The following is an 18913-nucleotide window of genomic DNA, read 5'->3' on the forward strand; positions in this document are numbered from 1 at the left end:
TTGAACACGTCCAGCCCCTCCAGAAGCTCTCTAACCCAGTCCTCCCCAACCTGAGGTCTGGAGGCATTCCCCTCGAGTCTATCTTGCATCACAGTGGGGAAGTCCCGGTCCCTGCCCAAGAACACAGAGGTGAAGAATTGGTTAAAGACCAGAGAATCTCTTTTGGAGGACTGACTCCAGGCATGGTCTTGAACAGTGCCTTGCTCCACTCTATTGCGGAACATTTTTTTTAGACCCCTGGATATCCAGGGGTCTAATTTTCTCCACATGCTGCAAACTTGCAGCTTAGGGAACATTTTTTCGTTACCGCATGTACCTGTTGCCCCGCCTCAAAGGGTTTTGAGGGGGGGGCAACAGGCACGTGCACACTTGTCTGGATGAGCCCTATGAGTTTGCAACTATGCCAATGATTACTAGTAAAATTTAACAATTAACTAAAGTCATTTTTTTATTCCTAGTGATCAAATGCTCTGTGTGATATTTTAATTAACATTTGATTTTACACAACGCACAGCTTGTAAACCCTTGTAGTGCAAGTGTATCAAAGTCATCTGATCCCAGGAGCCAGATGAGTGGTGCAGGACATACCAGACCTGCAGACTGGCCCCACATTCCAGTATGTGTTCTGGAGCATCTTGATGTGGCTGCACTGGGATGTGAACTGGAGCACACACTTGGAGAGGTGTATCAGACCATTCAATGTACCTTGATACCTGTGGGCAGCATCAGGGTCCAGGGCATATCTTGTGACACAACTGCTATAGTGTCTTCAGTAAGCATGTGCAGGGGGACTGGTGGGGCATACCAAAGCAGTAGTGTTTCTCAAGAAACAGGCTATTGAATGGTTTTTGCATTTAACATCTGCTTTATTCTTTACTCATTGCATTAAGTAAAATTGGCCAGCTTTTAAATTTAATTTTGTCAGGCATTGTATAAATGCCAGGAAATTTCTAAATCCTATTCATTGGTGCTTAACAAGGACACTGTAGTTAAATATCTGATAGTGTTTCCATTATATGTCCTGGCTTTGAAATGTTAAGTTCTTTTAAGTATGTTAATTCATAAGGAACCATAAGTTAGCACCCAGTTTCATTGCATGAGTTTTTGTTTTCTTTTGTAAGAAGTGGCATAAATCAGTAAAGCATTTTTTTTTACCTGTATTGGAGAGCACAAAAAATACTTTCTTGTTTCAGCAGCTATGTTGACAAAGTAAAGTTAAATAATGGCTGGGGAAAGAAAACCCTGAAAGAAGCTTAATCACTTTTTGGCACTTCTGGGGAGCTAGAACTCTTGGAACCAAAACAACTCGCTGCTGCCCCTTTCTGCCCTTCCTCCTCCATTCCTCATGCTTTCATCCAGCCTTTCAGAATTTATCACTTCCTGCTTTCATAGTATTATGCTGTTTGGCTTTTTGCTTCAAGTAGTTTTTTTTTCCTTTTGTTTTTTTTTTTTTCAAAAAAATATAGATGAAGTATATAATTTGTAAATAACTGTTGTACAGATACTCTTAGAGAAGATATTATAATTGGTTCTTTCCCTATGAATTTGAGTTGGTAATTTTGGAGGTCATTTCAGTTGAGCAATGCACTATAGAATGTTTCCACAATCCAGTGCAATTGAGATATTGCTCTGTCTGCGTTTCTGTAGACTTTGATGGAGTGGAGTCATTAAACTGACTTATGATAATCTGTTTGTTTCTATTATACATTAAATGAATAATACTGAAATGTTGTAGTAATTCAGCTCACAGTAATTCAGCACACTCTCAAAGTGGGCCTTAACCTTACCCTTAAGATTGGAGTGCATCAAGGTCTGGGACTGAGGAAGCAACTGCAAACAAGCTACAGCAGAGACTTGTATAGTCCCACTGATGGGAATTAAAATTTCTGACTTTAAATTCAAATCAGTTTTCATTGAATTTAAATGTATTTTCTCCTGCTACTTAAGGTGAATGACAACTAAATGGCTTTTATCTGGGTACTCACATTTTTATATGAAAAAAATGGATACAGAATTGTACATGGGCAAGAGACAATTTAGTTTACTGATCAACACCAGTAAAGCAAATTTAGATATCAAAATATATTAAATTTGAACCAAACCTGATCAAACTCTTTTGGAACTTTGAAGTTCCATTAACTACTATTTCAGTGTTTTTCTTTTAAAGTACATGTGCACTTCTCTCTTTGATCTGAAGCTGAAAACAGAGATTCCATCATACCATTGTTACTTTGATTATTCACACGAGCCACATCTACACAAGATGCTCACTGTGCAGTTGCAGTCATTTAGTACTTGCATACCCAAGTACTAAATGACTGCATCCCTGCATGGTTTCCTGGTTATGTTGACTGTGCAGTAGCGCATTACTATTGTGCAGTAGCTTGTTATTACTGGACGTGGTTCATGCCATACAACGCTACTGTGCAATGGTAATGAACTACTGATCAGTAGTAATGAGCTAATGTGTAGTAAGTGTGAAACAGCACCTTTTCATTTTGATGTTTCGATGGAATAATGTTTTGTTTTGAATTTCGTTTGATTTCAAAAGCACTTCCATTTTCTTTCATCAACATTTTTGCTGTTTCGACGCTGTTTCAAAGTTTCACACATAGGCTATAATGGGGAAGCACAGAACTGCCTATAACTTTGTCGTTTCTAGCCTGATTTGGATGAAACTTGCAGAGATGGTAGCTGCTTATGAGGGCATGAAGCCTGCCAAGCTTCAAGAAGATAGCTATAGCAGTTTCTGGGAAACTGCACCTCAAGGTGCTGTCAAGCAAAACTGTCACTTGTCGGCAGTGATAGCCGCCAGTCATCCAGCAGGCAGATCTAGGGGCCCACACCCCTGGGAGGGCTATGGGGCTGTACCAGACACCTCCCAGGGGTGTGGCCCCTGATCTGCCTGCCAGATGACAGGAGGCTGCTGCTTCCACCTAGGACCAGCACTGGGTGCGGGCTGTGCCCAGCACCAGTACCAGGGGCAGCAGCACATTTGATTTGATGTATGAACTGAACAATTTGCATAGTCTGCCTGTGTCTCAATTTTCCCATCAGTTGTTGTGAAGAACTTCAGGATTCTTGAATAACTAGTGCTATAGGAAAGCAAATGATTACTGCTGTGCACAGCAGAGTTGAATAGCAATCTATAATTTTGTCTCTGGAATATAATCTAATTGATTTTTCACTAATGGATGAGAAATCGATTGCAGGTTAATGAATTTTGCAAATTAGCAAGTAAGCAAACAATTATGATTATAAAAATATTAAGGATCTTGCTTTTCAAAGTGTACTTTTTTCCTTGCTTTTGAACATTGACTGCTCTTTTTGTTTTAATTTTTATTATTAGGATATTAACATACTACTATAAGTACCTGATACTGTAATTTATATTAGATTTTCAGCAGTACTGTGGTGTAATTTCTTAATGTAATGAAGTGTCTAAAAACTCTGTTATTTAAGCTTTACTGGTGGAGAGGGTGAAGTAATATTTGGGTGAGAATTATTGAATTTCCACAACAGCTAAGTGAGAATTAGAAGGCCTACTGTATTTATTGCCTTGCTTTCTGTAACTTCATTAAAATGTTAATGTTATAGCTCAGGAGAAAAGTGTACTGAAACAACATGGGCTTCTTATGTTCTTATATATTTTTAAATAAGCAGACTGATAGATACATTATTTCCAATTTTTGTTATTTTATATATTGTATGAAGTATTTCACATAAACATGTTACTCTAACAATATGGGTGTGTGTTACAATTTGTTCTCTTACTGCATATTGCTTCACTTTCATGTACTGACAATATTTAAGAATAATTTTATGTTTATCTCAAAAGAATAACCTCTTCTTTTCAAATCTCACTTTGGGAAAAATCTTGAAGTTGTTATTCTTTTTAATACATCTTTGATTCAGGCTGATTCTTTGACTTCAATAGGAGTTTTCCCTTTTGTGAGAATCAAAGATAGGATTCTCAGAAGTCCCATGGGACTTGTGCTCTTCAATCCTACCCCAAGTAAAAATTAGCAGGCATATAAGTACTGACCATTTTGATCTGGAGATTCATATATTACTATGGTGAAGATGGATAACATTTTCAGGAGCCAGTAGGGGCCATATATTCAGCATATGCATGTAAAATTAAACTTATCAACTTCATTTGTAGGGACAGTTCTTCTACTGTTTATATCTAGCTTAGAAAGAGTTATTGAAATCTTACTTCTGCCTGAATTTCAAGATACCTTAAAACTATGTAAAACAAAATATTAAATACATTATTTGCCTTTAGAGAAATTAATACTTTCAGAGAAAATCTAAAAATATGTTAGATGAGGGAGAAAAGAAAACCTAACCACCTTAGAATTTGGCTGAACCAGAATAGAATTAATCTATCCTACTCTTTGATGAAAATTTACACAAAAATGTAAATTCCATGAAACAAAGAATGTGATGATGTAGCTCTTTGTTGTGGATAAACTCAATGTACAACAAATCACCTGTTGTTCAGATTACCCGCCTGATATGTGGGTAATCAGAAGAAAAACAAGGTCAACACTGGACCCTTGCTAAACCAAATGGGGCAGCAGGAAACCAACACCCAGGAAGAAGTTAATCTCATGAATGATTACTTTGCATTAGTCTTCCACTAACCCAAGGGGATCACCCTGCAAAACAAGATGCAGGATTGCCAGGGTATGGGCACCCATCGTTGGTGAAGATCTTGTGGGAACTTGAGACATTGAGAGGCTGGACATCCACAAATCAGTTGATCTGGATGGAATGCACTCAAGAGTGCTAAAAGAACTGACAGATATCATTGCATGGCCAATGGCAAGGATATTTGAGAATTCTTGGTGCTTGGGTGAGGTTCCTGAGGATTGCAAGAGGGCCAACATGGTGCCCATCTTCAAGAAAGGGAGGAAGGAAGATAGAGGGAACTGCAGGCCAAACAGTTTGACCTCAGTCTGGAAATATATTGGAAAAAATCATCAAAGAAACCATCAACAACAGGCTACTGGAATGCAGCATTCTGAAAGACAGCCAACATGACTTCATTGTGGGCAGGTCTTGCTTGACCAACCTTGCTTCCTTCTATGACCAGGTGATGCATCACCTGGAGAAAGGAGAAGAGGTTGATATCGTCTACTGGGTCTTCAAAAAATGTCTTTGACTTCATCTCCCATGAATTCCTCAGGGTTAAACTGGGGAATTGTGGCCTCAACAACCTCTGATGGCTCAGGATCTGGCTCCATGGTCAGACCCAGAGAGTCATTGTTGATGGAGCCATGTCAATCTGGCGCCTGGTTACCAGTGGTGGCCCCCAGGGCTCTGTATTTGGACCAGTATGCTTTAATATATTTATAAATGATCTGGATTCAGGTATCAGAAGCAGACTGGCTAAATTCACTGATGACACCAAACTGTGGGGAGGCGTGGTCACACTAGAGGATAGGCTGGTGATTCAAGCCAACCTGGACAGGCTCGCAAGTTGAGATGATGAAACTCTGATGGCATTCAACACTGAGAATGCAAGGCACTTCACCTCAGGTGGAACCTCCCCCCTGCAGCATGCTTATAGGCTTAGCAGGGCTATGCTCACTAGCACCCCAGCCAAAAGGGACTAGGGGGTCATGATTGACCACAAGATAAACATGAGCCACCAATACAATGTTGCAGCTGGTAAAGCAAACAGAGCTCTGGCTTGCATCCATAAGTGCTTCTCAAGTAAATCTCAGGATGTCATCCTCACACTGTACTCGGCCTTGGTGAAGCTGCAGCTGGAGTACTGCATCCAATTCTGGGCTCCACAATTCAAGAAGATTGTGGAGAAGCTTGAGAGAGTACAGAGGAGAGCCACGTGCATGATCAGAGGGCAAGAAAACAGGCCTTATGAAGAGAAGCTAAGAGCCATGGGACTCTTTAGCCTGGAGAAGTGAAGGCTCAGGGGGGACTTGGTGGCAACCTAAGTATATAAGGGGTGTGCACCAGGAACTCAGAGAATGTCTGTTCACCAGAGCACCCCAAGGGAAGACTAGATCTAACAGTCACAAACTCCGGGAAGACTATTTTAGGCTGGACATAAGAAAAATGTTATTTACCATCTGAATCCCCAGAGTCTGGAATAGACTCCTCACAGAAGTGGTGCAAGCACCTACTCTGGACACCTTTAAAATGCACTTGGATGAGTTTCTTGCTTGGGTCACTTGACCCCAGCAGACTTCCTGCCCCTTAGGCAGGGGACTGGACCCAATGCTCCTGCAAGGTCCCTTCTAGCCCTAATGTCTATGAAATCTATGATGTAGTATCAGACTTAACTGATTTAGGTTAAACTTCTGTCCCAGATCCCATCCCAACTTAAGCTGCCTCACAGTCTCCCAGCATATTGGGATGATTCGTGGTCCCCTGCAAACCACCCCTCACAGGACTGCTTGTTGAAACACGGCTCAGACTCTGCTGCTCCAGCCTAGCACCTAGATGGCCCCACCCCCAGGCTATCACACAGCTGAGACAGAAAAACCTCTTTCTTTGCTCCCCATCCTGCATCCTGCCTGCACTTGTCAGCCCAGTGGAAGTGGGAGGTGAGGAAAACAGAGCCTCCCCCGACCCCAGCCACAGCCACAGCCACAGTAGCCTTGGTCTGCCATGCTGCAGGGAGCCAAGGTGAACCCGCCCCAAACCCTCCACTCCCCTGTGTGGCCAGTAACCTAACTCTGCCACTGCCACAAGTTGGGGGGTGGAGCATTTCTTCAGGCCAGGTACCTGCCCATGTAGCTGGGCGTGGGGCCCAGGGGCAGCCCCTTACCTCAGGGGGGTTCCCCTGACCTGGGGTCCCCCAGATTGGGGCTGCCCTACCCTGGGGAACTGAGAGGAATTACTCCCCAACCCCTTGCATGGCCAGGCAGCAGGTGGGAGGAGGGAAGCATTCCCCTAGGCCAGATGCCTGCCCATGCAGCCAGGCATGAGAATCCAGTGGGAGCCCCATGCTTCAGGCAGATTCCTCCAGCCCATCCTGGAGCCCCACATCCAAGGGAGGGAGCCGATGGGAATCCCCTCTCTCCCTCCCCCATGGGGTCAGGCAGTTTGGTGCAGGTGGGAAGCGGGGAGCATTCCCCTGATCTGGGTGCCTGCAGCTGGGTGTGAGGGCACAAGGGGAGACCCATGCCTCAGGGAGTTCCTGCTGGCCCAGCCTAGGGTTCTGCAGCCCTGCCCCAGAGAGCCAAGGGGAATTCCCCACACCACCTGTACAGCTGGGTGACTTGGCTCTGCTGCAGGTGGGAGGGAGGGAGCATCCTCTGGGACACAGGGGGAGCCCCATGTTTGGAGGGGCTTCCCCTGGCCCATGGCTGCCCCTACCCCTTGTTGCTGCCACACGTGGGAGGGGGGAGCATTCTCTTTGACCAGGTGTCTGCCCCTACAGTCAGGCATGGGGGCACACAGTGGGAGCCAAGTTGCCAGCTGGATAGCGGGAAGGTGGAGGAGTGGGTTCCTCTCAGCAAGGGGCACCTCGTGGCAGGACAGCCCTGGGCTGGGTGACCTTGCTAAGGGAAGTCCCTTGAGGCTTCTTTCCCATGTCCAGATGCCCAACTGGGGGGCGGGGGGAGGATCAGTACCAGGACAGGGTCTCCTTTCCTCTCCCCTGCAGGGGGACAGCAGGGGGCTGGGGGTATGCACTGGGCAGCCAATCAGGGATGGCCCCTGCTTGGCTGGGCTGGGCTTGGCAATGGCTGGCAACATGAATTCAGTTCACTGTTGGTTCAATCTTCACAGCTTAGAGAAACCTGAAAAAAATGGCTCAATTCCACCCTAGCCTTTTTGACTATTTGTACTTAGCCAGGAACTTCAGTGTATACTGAACTATATACTGCAGGGTTTTATATCAGTGGCATTTTTTTGGAACCTCCAGAAATATTCAGGTTCAATTAAGGGAAAAAATATTTGGCCAGCTGCAACTTGTTATATCAGAATAAACTTATCTATCCCAAACCTTTATTAGCTGTTTCCCATCCATGTTCACACATGTCCGATGAAGGTCCTTGTTGAAGCAGAGCCAATATGATTCAGCTACATAGGTTAGGGGCCAAGAGCCTATGCACTGTGGTTCATGCCTCTGTGTACACCTGAAAGCTAGTTGTACAGTGGATGGCCAAGGGCAACAGGAGGGGCTGAGGGAGGTGAAGATACAGATTTGATGGATTGAAATTCAAGGTCACTCATCTGAACTGTGTTAACTCAAATATAAGACAAGATTTTTCCCTCCCAATCAGCACGGGGAAAAAAAGCCCCTCACATTATATTTGCGTACCAGCAAACCCCTCCCCCCTTATCCCTCCCCCTCATTAAAAACATTGTCTAGCATTAAACTGCTGCTAGAAGTAGCATGTACTATGAAGTTGATTGAATGCAGCTCAGGCTGAACATAAAATACATGTCCCACATTAGGCAAGCACAGTGATGGGAACATAGCAAAAGACTAGATTAGTGCAGTCCATCTGAATGAAATATAGTGCCCATTGTGCTCAGCCCCCCTTAGCACCAACTGTTTTTAAAGTCATTGTGAACCACTACATCAAATACATTTCTACTTCCTCTTGACTCCCACAGCTGAGCTGCACCTTTCTTTTCCATTTCCAATTATTTCTATTTCTTTACCAGCCTTAAATGTCTGGCAAACATCTCCCCTCTCTTTGCTATGTGATTACTGTGGCTCTGCTGTCTATGGGTTGTTCCCACATGCAGGAGCATGTAGTTGCTGCAGCAAAAAAAGCAGTAGCACAAATTTGCACCTGTGCTGGCCCTAGCAGCTTTACCTGGGACCCTGGGGACTTCCTGAGACAGCAGCAGTTTTTATCTGGCCACTCAGAGCCTGGCTAGCAGCCAGAGCATGGCTCTGGCCACCAAGGCTCCATTTCTGGTGGTGCACATTTTTTTCTCAAAAGTGCAGATTTTGTTAGCAGCGGATTTTTTTTGTTTTTTCTTACACTGGGATCTCCCTGTGTCAAAAACCCCCACCATGCTGCAAGTTAGCAGCACGGTAAATGGGTGTACATGCACTGAGTGCAGTTTGTGGTGCCTTAAACAGATTTGAGGTGTCTCAAACCACATGTGTGCACTTCTTGGGATGCACCCTGTGGGGTGGAGATGGACCAGGCAGCCCTGTACCTCATCTGCATATAAATTTTTGGAGGGTCTCAGGACTTCTGACCAGAACATCCAGTTCCAGTCATGAATGGCAGGTCCTGTCACACCAACCTGGTGGCCTTCTATGACCAGGTCACCAAATCCTTAGATGCAGGGGTAGCAGTGGACATAGTCTTTCTGGGCTTTCTGCAGCTTCTGCCCTTCCTTCTGTCCCTTTCCCCCACCTTACTGTCACATACAGCTCACTTTTTCCACATTGTCCTCAGGGAGGAAGCAGAGCCTAAGTAGGGTCTGATAGTAAATGTGGCAGGAAGGTTGCAGGGAGAAGAAATTGGTCAAGGGGCTGAGGACAAGGGATCTGACCCCCCCAGCCACCTGACTCCCCACCACTATTTTCCCTGCTGTAGCACTGGGAAGGGGACAAATTCAAGATAACCCTCCCATAATTTGATTCTACACCTGGAAAAATATAACAAATGTATTTCTTTTTCGTGTAGAGAATTTAATAACTGGAGGGTTGTCTTATATACAGGGTCATCTTATGTTGAAGTAAATATGATATATATTGTGCTTCTGTTGAAGATTGAATTTTAATTATCACTGCTTTTGCCCTACAGATCATACATATGGGATGGGTGAATGAGAGACTTGATGGAACTGATTCATCACAGATATACAAATTCAAGTTCCTGGCATTGAAAGGTTCATCCTTCTACATTTTCAGCAGTCCACCAGTAAGAAGTCAATTATAATTCTTGTCAGTTTTCGGGTTTTTTTGAAGAAACTGTTTTTAACAGCACTGGACATTAATTCTTTCCTATTTATTAAAGCTGTTGACTGAGATTCTTAAAAAAAAACCTGAGGAAATTAGTCACATGCACGCCACAAATTACATTAAATTTAAGTAGGATTAAGATATCTAACTGTTAAGCTTTTTTGAAAATCACTTACATAAAAGTCTGTGGGAAATGGGTTGTTCAGAATATTGTTAATGGGCACATTCCTGGTTCAAATTCCTCTCAGGTGGATTGTGACCAAAATTTATTCTTTCACACTGAGCATCTAACCTATTTATATGTGAAATGATTTGCTAGTTAGTCTAGCTCTCTTCAGAAGGATGTTAACATTAGTACTAACTGGTTGAAAATTTTGCATGCAAGTCATAGATTGAATTATAACTGAGAACTATCACCACTAAAGGTGGATGTTCTTTAAGGATTACAGCATGCTGCCAAGATAAATTTGTGCCACTATTATCAGAGTTGTAAACAAAACACCCATATTTCTGTAACAGATTCATTGAATACCTTTTGAAAACACTAAAAGTTCCCCTAAAGAAACAAATCAAAATGAGGAAAAGAGTTCTAAAAATCTCAAAAACAAGTTGTGCTCCAGCCTGGGAGCGGCAGACCACAGCAACAGCTGCCAGCTGATCAGTGACAGCCTTCTGAGTCTTCCTTCCCCTAAAGAAGGAAGGCAGGCTGTCATCCATAAGGCTCATTAACAGATTCTGTTGGGAGGAGGGGGATCAAAGAAGCAGCTACTTTCATCCACTGGCTCGAGAGCACACCTTTGTGGTCACTCTGTCATGCTAAGGGGAAGATATACTTCAATGACACTATTTTTGTAGTGCTAGAAAGTGTCCAGGACCCCAAGGAATTGGTACTCTGAAAAAATTTTAAAGTATTAAAAATAGAATTAAGTGAACCTGCAAAAAAACTAGTCAACTTAAGTGTCCAAAGAATTCAACAGCGACACTTCCATTGCTTTCAGCTGAAGGAGGAGCAAATCTTACCTTATTAAGTGTGAATCACGTAACTATGAAGTGAGAGACAGCAAGTATAAATTATGAATTGTACACAGGAGTAACCAGTGACACAGTATACCTTTTACATATTAGCATTCCAAAGCAAATATTCCTGTTGTGTTGGCTCACAAATGGCCACATAACAATGCCTTTTTTAATTTGGTAGTGTTGGAGAAATGTTGAAATTAGGGAAAGCCACATGTGAAAAGCATGTCGTCCCCCCGAAAAATCCTCTTCACCTCTGAAAAGCAAGCTAAAGAACTACATTTTTATTCAATTATCTCCATCTAGGTAAAAACCAAATCAAAAACAAAATTCAAATATTAAACCAATAAATAATATGGCATGCAAATATAATTTTAAAAAAATCTTAATTATGGCTTTCAAACCTGTTCTAGAAAGAGAGTCTTTGATATAATTAAAACTATCCATCTACATGATGCTAATTGAGGCTAAACTACTTAATTTCTCAAAATTCAGCTCTCTGCAAGTAGGAGAAAAATGCTAATATATTACGGCTGTGCAAAGCTGTGGTAGCCAATTAGATTCAGAGGAGATTGGCCTGATTTGGCAGCTGAACGTCCCAGTCCAAATGGAATTAAAAGGTCCAAATCTAATTGGAAGCCTCTGAATCAATTCAGACAGAATCAAAAAGGTTTGGAGATTTGGAAGGCTTGCAGCAAACAGAAACTGAAAAGAGGGAGGGGGAGGGGGTGATCTTCCATACATGGAAAAGGCTGTGTGTGGTGGGGAAAGACTGCTCTGATATTGACATCTGTAGGTGGCCAGTGACTGTGATCTTTCTTTGAGTTCCCTTCCAGTCACAGTGCTCTGGGGGAGGGACATAGAAACAACATATAAAACTGTGTCTGAAGTGATCCGTGCCTTTTGTGACCTGTCTCTCTCTTGGAGCAGCAGTGCCTGAAAGGCTTAGTCTCTTGCTACAGTCTTTCTTCTTGTAAGGTATATCCTGTCCATTGAGGATCCCCACCTTCAACCGAGAAGGAGGTGGGTCGTGTAGTATGGGATCATTTTGAGGTGACAGATGATCCCAGGTACATTAACTGCCAGCACTGCCAAAGCAGATGAGCTGGGGCAAGGAGGTGAAACACTTTACCACCACGGTGATGCTGCTGCATCTCAGGAAGCAGCACCCCCTTGCCCTTATTCCTCCTCAGCCTGGCACCATTGGGAGCATGCCCAAAAATAAGTCCCCCTCACACTCCAAAGCCTCCATCCCCAAGATGCAGAAGCAGGCCACCCTGGACCAGTGAGGGAAAGGCAGAGACAAGGGGGGTGCATTCAAAAGACAAAGTCCCCTAGAGCAGTGGTCTCCAAAGTGGGGTGCGCAAGATGGTCCATTGGGGTGCAGGAAGAAAATATTAGAACTTCTATTTATATTTATATAAATATACATATATTGGGGGTGCATGCTCAAAAATTTTTTACTGATAGGGGTGCGCGATCAGAAAAGTTTGGAGACCACTGCCCTAGAGCATTGGGGAGATGCTTGCTCTGCATGGCCAGCCCTTCTCCTTTGTTGAACGTGCAAGGTTCAGGTGACTCATGACCCCATTGTACCAAGTGCTCACATGCACCACCTTTAGCAGAACAGTGGTGCCCTGGAGGCATGCAGGGAGTATTTGAGGGAGGAGCTGTGGAATGTAGGACTTCAGGTGGCCTTGCACTTCACCTCAGACATCTGGAGCAGCAGGGGTGAAGATCGTGCCTAACTTTCCCTCACAGGGCACTGGTGCGATCAGTCAGGGCATGGGTAGGCTCTCCTTCAAGTGGAGGTGATGGATGAGTCCCACACAGCAAGGGAGATCACGGTGGACATGAACAGCATGGTGTAGGGGTGGCTTGTTGGGCAGGGTGAGCTCACCCATGGGTTCATGGTCACCGACAACAGAACCAATATGGTCAAAGCAGTGCATGATGCCAATTGTGTTGGTATTCTCTGTGTAGCACATAAGTTCCACCTCATAGTCAGGGACCCCTTGGAGGGGGACAGGGCTGCTGGTGATGGCACCATCACTACCAGCCATCTCATTTCAAAATGCAGGAAGGTGGCAGGTTACTTCCACTGGAGCATCAAGTGGGGGCAAGATGCTATGGGAAAAACAGGCAGAGCTGAGTATCCCACAACACAAAATCATGCAGGATGTGGAGACTCAGTGGAGCTCCACATACCTGGTGCTCAAAAGACTGGTCAAGCTACAGAAGGCCATCCATGAGATGGCCTTGCTCGGGGAGATTGGGATCAGTGCCCCCCTTAACAAAACAGAGTGGGATACCATCTTCCAGATCTTGTTGGTCCTCAAGCCATTCCTCAAGACCATCAAGAGCCTCAGCGCTGGCAATGCCTTCCTTAGCCAGGTGATCCCCATAGTGAAGGAGCTTGATAATGGAATGGAGAAGTTCCATGGGATTGATGTTCCTGGCTGGGGCAAGTTGCTTTCACCAGAGCTGCAGGCACTAGTGAAGTAGCTGAAGGAGAGCATCAAAAAGTGGCTGGATCCATTGCAGTCCAGTACAGTCCATGTGCTGGTGGGCATGTGCAACCCAAGGGTGAAGGGGAGCATTTGCAGCAGCAAAACCCTCAATCACTGGATTTCCGTGCCAGCAGTCCAACCATGAACCAATCTCCTCCACCACAGCTGCTGCCAGTGTGGGTCAATGGCATGGCTTCAGTGTTGGGGTCCAGAGGCACTAGACCCCAGCATTGGGCAGGTAGTGTGGATGCCTCTGTGGCTACCTATCTTGCAGAGGCTGTGGAGCTGCTACACTGTGACCCCTTGGCCTATTGGGCAACCCATGGCCAGGTGTGGCAGGATTTTGCCACGGTTGCCTGGGAACACGTGTCCTGTCCACCATCCAAGAAAGTGTTCAGCATTGCTGTGGGTGTTCTGACACCTCACCCTCTTGGATTGTGTTTTGGTGTAGCAGCTGGTGTTTCTGAAGGTGAACCTCCTGCTGCTGGGGTTCCCCAACCTCCATGTGTAGACGGAGTGAGTGCCACCCTCCTCACTCTGCACCTATTTACTTTTTGTATTTCCTTTCAGAATCTTCAGGTTCACTTTCACAGAAACCCCTGCACCACTCTGTCTGAAACCTGGCAGGCCTCATGCTTGTATGAGGAGCTACCATCCATGCTGTTTTCATCCCACTCTGCCTTAACACACACAAGTAATAAGAGTTTTGCTTTCAACAATTTGAGGTTCACTTTCACAGAAACCCCTGCACCTATCTCCTTGAAACTTGGCACATTTCATACCCTCAAAAGCGGCTACCATCCCTGCTGCTTTTATCTAAATCTGCCAACAAATGACAAAGTTATAGGTATTTTAGTGATTCCACATTATAGTCTATTGCCGAATCTCTGAATCTGAATCAGCCAAATTGAATTGGGACGGTGTTTTGAATCACCAAATCGAATCACTGTCCCTCTGAATCAGCCAAATCTGAATCCAAAGTGAATATTTGCTGCTTCACCGAGGCCTGTAATATATGTACTGTAGCATTTTTCCAATTTGATCTCAATTTTATCCATTTCACTACATTGTTGTTGCAAAAATGTCTGTAGTAGTAGTGGACCTTGTGAAAAACTAATTACTAGGTTAAAATGGATGTCATGATCAGGCCCACTGATAGATAGACTCTGAGTGAGGATGATATAAATCACTAAACAGATCAATTCTAATGCTGAATTACCAGTTTTCTGTTAGTGGCAAATACTGGAAGAATCAGAACTCAGGCATGGAAACAGGGCCACATTTTGCAGCCAGCATCTATAACAGGATCTTACAGAAGGGACTGTAGAGCTGAAAGGGACCTCATGAGATCATCTAGTCCAACCCCCTGCTCAAGCCAGGAGCATCCCTGACTAGACATTCTGTCTGACCTGCTCTTGAAAACTTCCAGGCATGGAGATTCCACAATTTTTAGGTAGCCTGTTGCAATATTTGACCTCCCCCTCTCCCCACCCAGAGTCAGAAAGTTCCTCCTAATCTCCAATCTAAATTTCCCCTACAGAAGTTTGCAGCCATTTTGCCTAGTCCTGTCCCTTATGATCACAGAAAAAAAATCTCCATCCTCTCTGTAGTTGCTCTTCAGGTATTTGAAGACTGTTACCAAATGTACCCTCAGTCATCTCTTCTCCAATCTTTATTCATGCAGCCTTTCCTCATAAGTCTCATCTCCAGGCCCCTAATTATTTTTGTTCACTGGACTTCACTCTTTCAAAACTGTCCACATCCTTCTTCAAGTGTGGGACTTAAAATTGAACAATGGGCCCAAAAAAGGGTTACTATGTGGAACTGGGCAATGGGTCCACAAAAAGTAACTTTGTGGAATTGATATGCATTTTTAACCTTGGATAGGACTATAATAATTATTATAAAAATATATCTAATAAAGCATTTTTCCCTACATAAAATGAAAACTCTGTATGTAACATTGTAATTTCCTATGATGAAAGAATAGTTATAACACAAACAAATTTATCATTTAGATTAGTTTCCTTGATTTTTAAAATGATGCTTTTTCATAATGTTCTGTTTCAGTCATGTTTCTGTTATGCTGCCTAACACCATGAATATGCCAGAAGGAAAAACAGTACATTAATAAATTATGTTACAGTATTTATTTGGCTAAGCATACAAATTAGATTGGCTATAAGGTAATATATTGTCAGTCATAATGGTCCTGTCCATAGTGTTCCGAGCCACTTATATAAAAAATGCTCCCTGTAGTTTTTAGTCTTGTCCTAGTACTTTGTGCAAAAGGAAAATGTTTGCTTGTGAACTCAGCTGACATATTCCATCACAATAAACAATATTCAAACCAGTAATGGGCAAAACTCCAAGAAAATGCTTCATAAAGGTTCAGGTCCTATGGTTATTAGCAATGGAAGAAGCTAGTTTATTGAACAATAGTATTTTGAAATGGTTTTACAAATGTCACTTAGATCATCATCCTGGCAAGAATATGTCAGAGAAATCTTTTGATTGTGGGAAAAAAGTCAGCATGTTCATGAAAGTCAAATTCAAAGTGTTTTAGCTGAGTTTCTGCACTGTTTATTTTGATTTGTTAAATCCATTAAAGCTAAAGCTTTATCTATAATTCAGGAGGTGTGTGAAGCTTTCAAGAGACACCCTCCATGAAAAAGAAAAATTCTATTAATTGATTATATTTTGCCCATGCAGCCAAAACATTAAGTACCTGAAAGCTTTGATCAATCATACAATCATAGAAAATGAGGGTTGGAAGGAACCTCAGCAGATCATCTAGTCCAACCCCCATCCCAAAGCAGAACCAGCCCCAGCTAGATCATTGCAGCCAAAGCTTTGTCTAGCCAGGTCTTAAAAACATCCAAGGATAGAGATTCCACCACCCCTCTGTGTACCCTGTTCCAGTGTTTTACTATCCTCCTAGTGAGAAAATTCTTCCTAAGATCAAACTTTAACTTACCTTGCTGCAACTTGAGACCATTGCTTTTTATTCTGTCATCTGCCCCCACTGAGAACAGTCTAGCTCCATCCTCTTTGGAACCCCTTTTCAGGTAGTTGAAGGCTGCTATCAAGTCCTCCACTCAGTCTTCTCTTCTGCAGTTTAAATAAGCCCAGTTCCCTCCGCCTCTCCTCAGAAGTCATGTGGCCCAGCCCCTGAACCATTTGTGTTGCCCTTCATTGGACTTTCTTCAGCTTGTCCATATCCTTTCTGTAGTGAGGGGCCCAAAACTGAACATAGTACTCCAGATGTGGCCTCACCAGTGCTGAATAGAGGGGAATAATCAGCTAGTCAGCCCCCAGCTTATAATGGTGCATGGGATTGTTCCATCCTAATTGCAGGAACTTGCACTTATCCTTGTTGAACCTCATGACATTTGCTTTGGCCCAGCCCTCCAATTTGTGTAGGTCATTGAATCCTAGCCCTACCCTCCAGCATACCTACTACTCCCCCCAGCTTGGTATCATCTGCAGACTTGCTGAAAGTGTACTCTATGCTATCTTCCAGGTCATTGATGAAGACACTGGGGAAAAAAACGGCCCGAGGACCAACCCCTGGGGCACTCCACTTGATACCAGCTGCCAACTAGACATTGAGTCATTGATTACTACCCTCTGAGCCCAATGCTTCAGCTGATTTCCTATCCACCTTACAATCCATTCATCCAGCCCATAATTCCATTGCTTCCCTGCAAGAATGTTGTGGGAAACTATTCCAAAAGCCTTGGTATACTACATCCAGTGGTCTCCCTGTGTCCACAGAGCCAGTCATCTAATCATAGAAGGCAATCAGGTTGGTCAGGCATGACTTACCCGTGGTGAAGTCATGCTGACTATTCCTAATCATCTTTTTCTCCTCCATGTGCTTAGAAATGGATTCTTTGAGGACCTGCTTCATGATTTTTAATAGAACCGTAGAATCATAGAATAGAAGGACCGGAAGGGACCTGTAAGATCATCAAGTCTGGTCCCCAGTCATGGGCAGGAGGTAATTGGGCTCAAATGTGCTCCACGAGGTGATTGTTCGGCCTCCTCTTGAACACCTCCAGGGATAGAGAATGCACCACCTCTGCTGGATGTGTCTTACAGATTCTAGTTACCCTTACAGAAAATAACATTTTCCTTATGTCTATCCTACATTTTTCCTTAACTAGCTTGTGCCCTTTGGACCTCGTCCTCCCAAAGGGTGCCTTTCTGAAGAGCTGTTCCCCTAGATCTTGATGTTCACCCCTGACATACCTGTAGGCAGCTGTCAAGTCACCTCTCAGTCTTCTTATACTCAGACTGAACAGGCTATGTTCCCAGAGTCTCTCTTCATAGGGCCTATCCCCCAGGCTCCTGATCATGCAGATGGCCCTTCTCTGTGTTCTTTTGAGCTTATCCACATTCTTCTTGAAGTGCAGTGCCGAGAACTGGACACAGTACTCCAGCTGTGGCCTCACTAATGCCGAATAGAGGAGGAGAACCTCTGTGGATCTATTGACAGCACATCGGCTGATGCACACCAGAGTTCTGTTTGCCCTGTTGGTGACTTCATCACACTGACGACTCATATTCATCCTTTGGTCAATTGTCACCCGCCAGTCCCTTTCAGATGCAGTACCAGCCAATTGACCTCTACCCATTGTATAGTTATGGTGAAGGTTCTTCCTACCCAGATGAAGACATTAATCCCTATTGAACTTCATCTGATTACATTCAGCCTATAGGACCAGCCTGTCAAGGTCATCTGGGATACTTCCTCTGTCCTCAGATGTGTCCGCATTTCCACACAGCTTGTTGTCAACTGCAAACTTAATCATTGCACTTTCCACTTCATCATCCAAGTCATTGATAAAGATATTAAAGAGCAAAGGCCCAAGCATTGATCCCTGGGGGATGCCACTAGAGACAGTCCTCTAGGATGCAGCCACCCCATCAATTACAACTTGCTGGGATGGATCGCTAAGCCAGTTGCGAACCCACCTCAGTGTAGCCTGATCTAGGCCAGCACCCTCCAACTTAATTAAGAGAATCTCATACAAAACAGTGTCAAAGGCCTTGCTGAAGTCTAGGCAGATGATGTCCACCTCATGTCCTGTGTCCAGCTGATTAGTTACCTGGTCATAAAAGAACACCAGATTTGTTAGGCATGACCCCCCCCTTGACAAAGGAATGCTGGCTGTTTCTTAGCACACCACCAGTTATGAGCTTGTGCTTGATGGTCCCCTTGTTGATTTTTTCAAATATTTTTCTAAGGATCAAAGTTAGACTGATTGGTTTATAGTTTGCAGGGGTGTCTTTCTTTCCTTTCTTAAAGATGCGCACCACATTAGCCTTCTTCCAGTCATTCTGGACCACTCCTGAGTTCCATGACTCTTCAACAGTCTCACCAGAGGCAATGCTGTTAGTTCAGCCAGTCTCTCAGGATTCTTGGGTGCAGGTCATAGTTTCATAGTTTCTAGGGTCGGAAGGGACC

At 44.0% G+C, this 18913-nt stretch overlaps 1 protein-coding gene across 1 annotated transcript in view; it reads left to right on the top strand.

Annotated features, from left to right (window-relative positions):
- SNTG2 (syntrophin gamma 2) overlaps positions 1 to 18913 on the top strand; it is a 432116-nt gene that overhangs the window by 318457 nt on the left and 94746 nt on the right. The window contains exon 11 of the mRNA XM_019520636.1: positions 9756 to 9872. Within this exon, the coding sequence (XP_019376181.1) occupies positions 9756 to 9872 (117 nt within the window). The remainder of the gene's footprint in view (positions 1 to 9755; positions 9873 to 18913) is intronic.

The sequence above is a fragment of the Gavialis gangeticus genome, unplaced genomic scaffold (genome assembly GCF_001723915.1).
Source record: "Gavialis gangeticus isolate Ggan-Ray unplaced genomic scaffold, GavGan_comp1, whole genome shotgun sequence".
In the NCBI taxonomy this organism is placed as follows: Eukaryota; Metazoa; Chordata; order Crocodylia; family Gavialidae; genus Gavialis; species Gavialis gangeticus.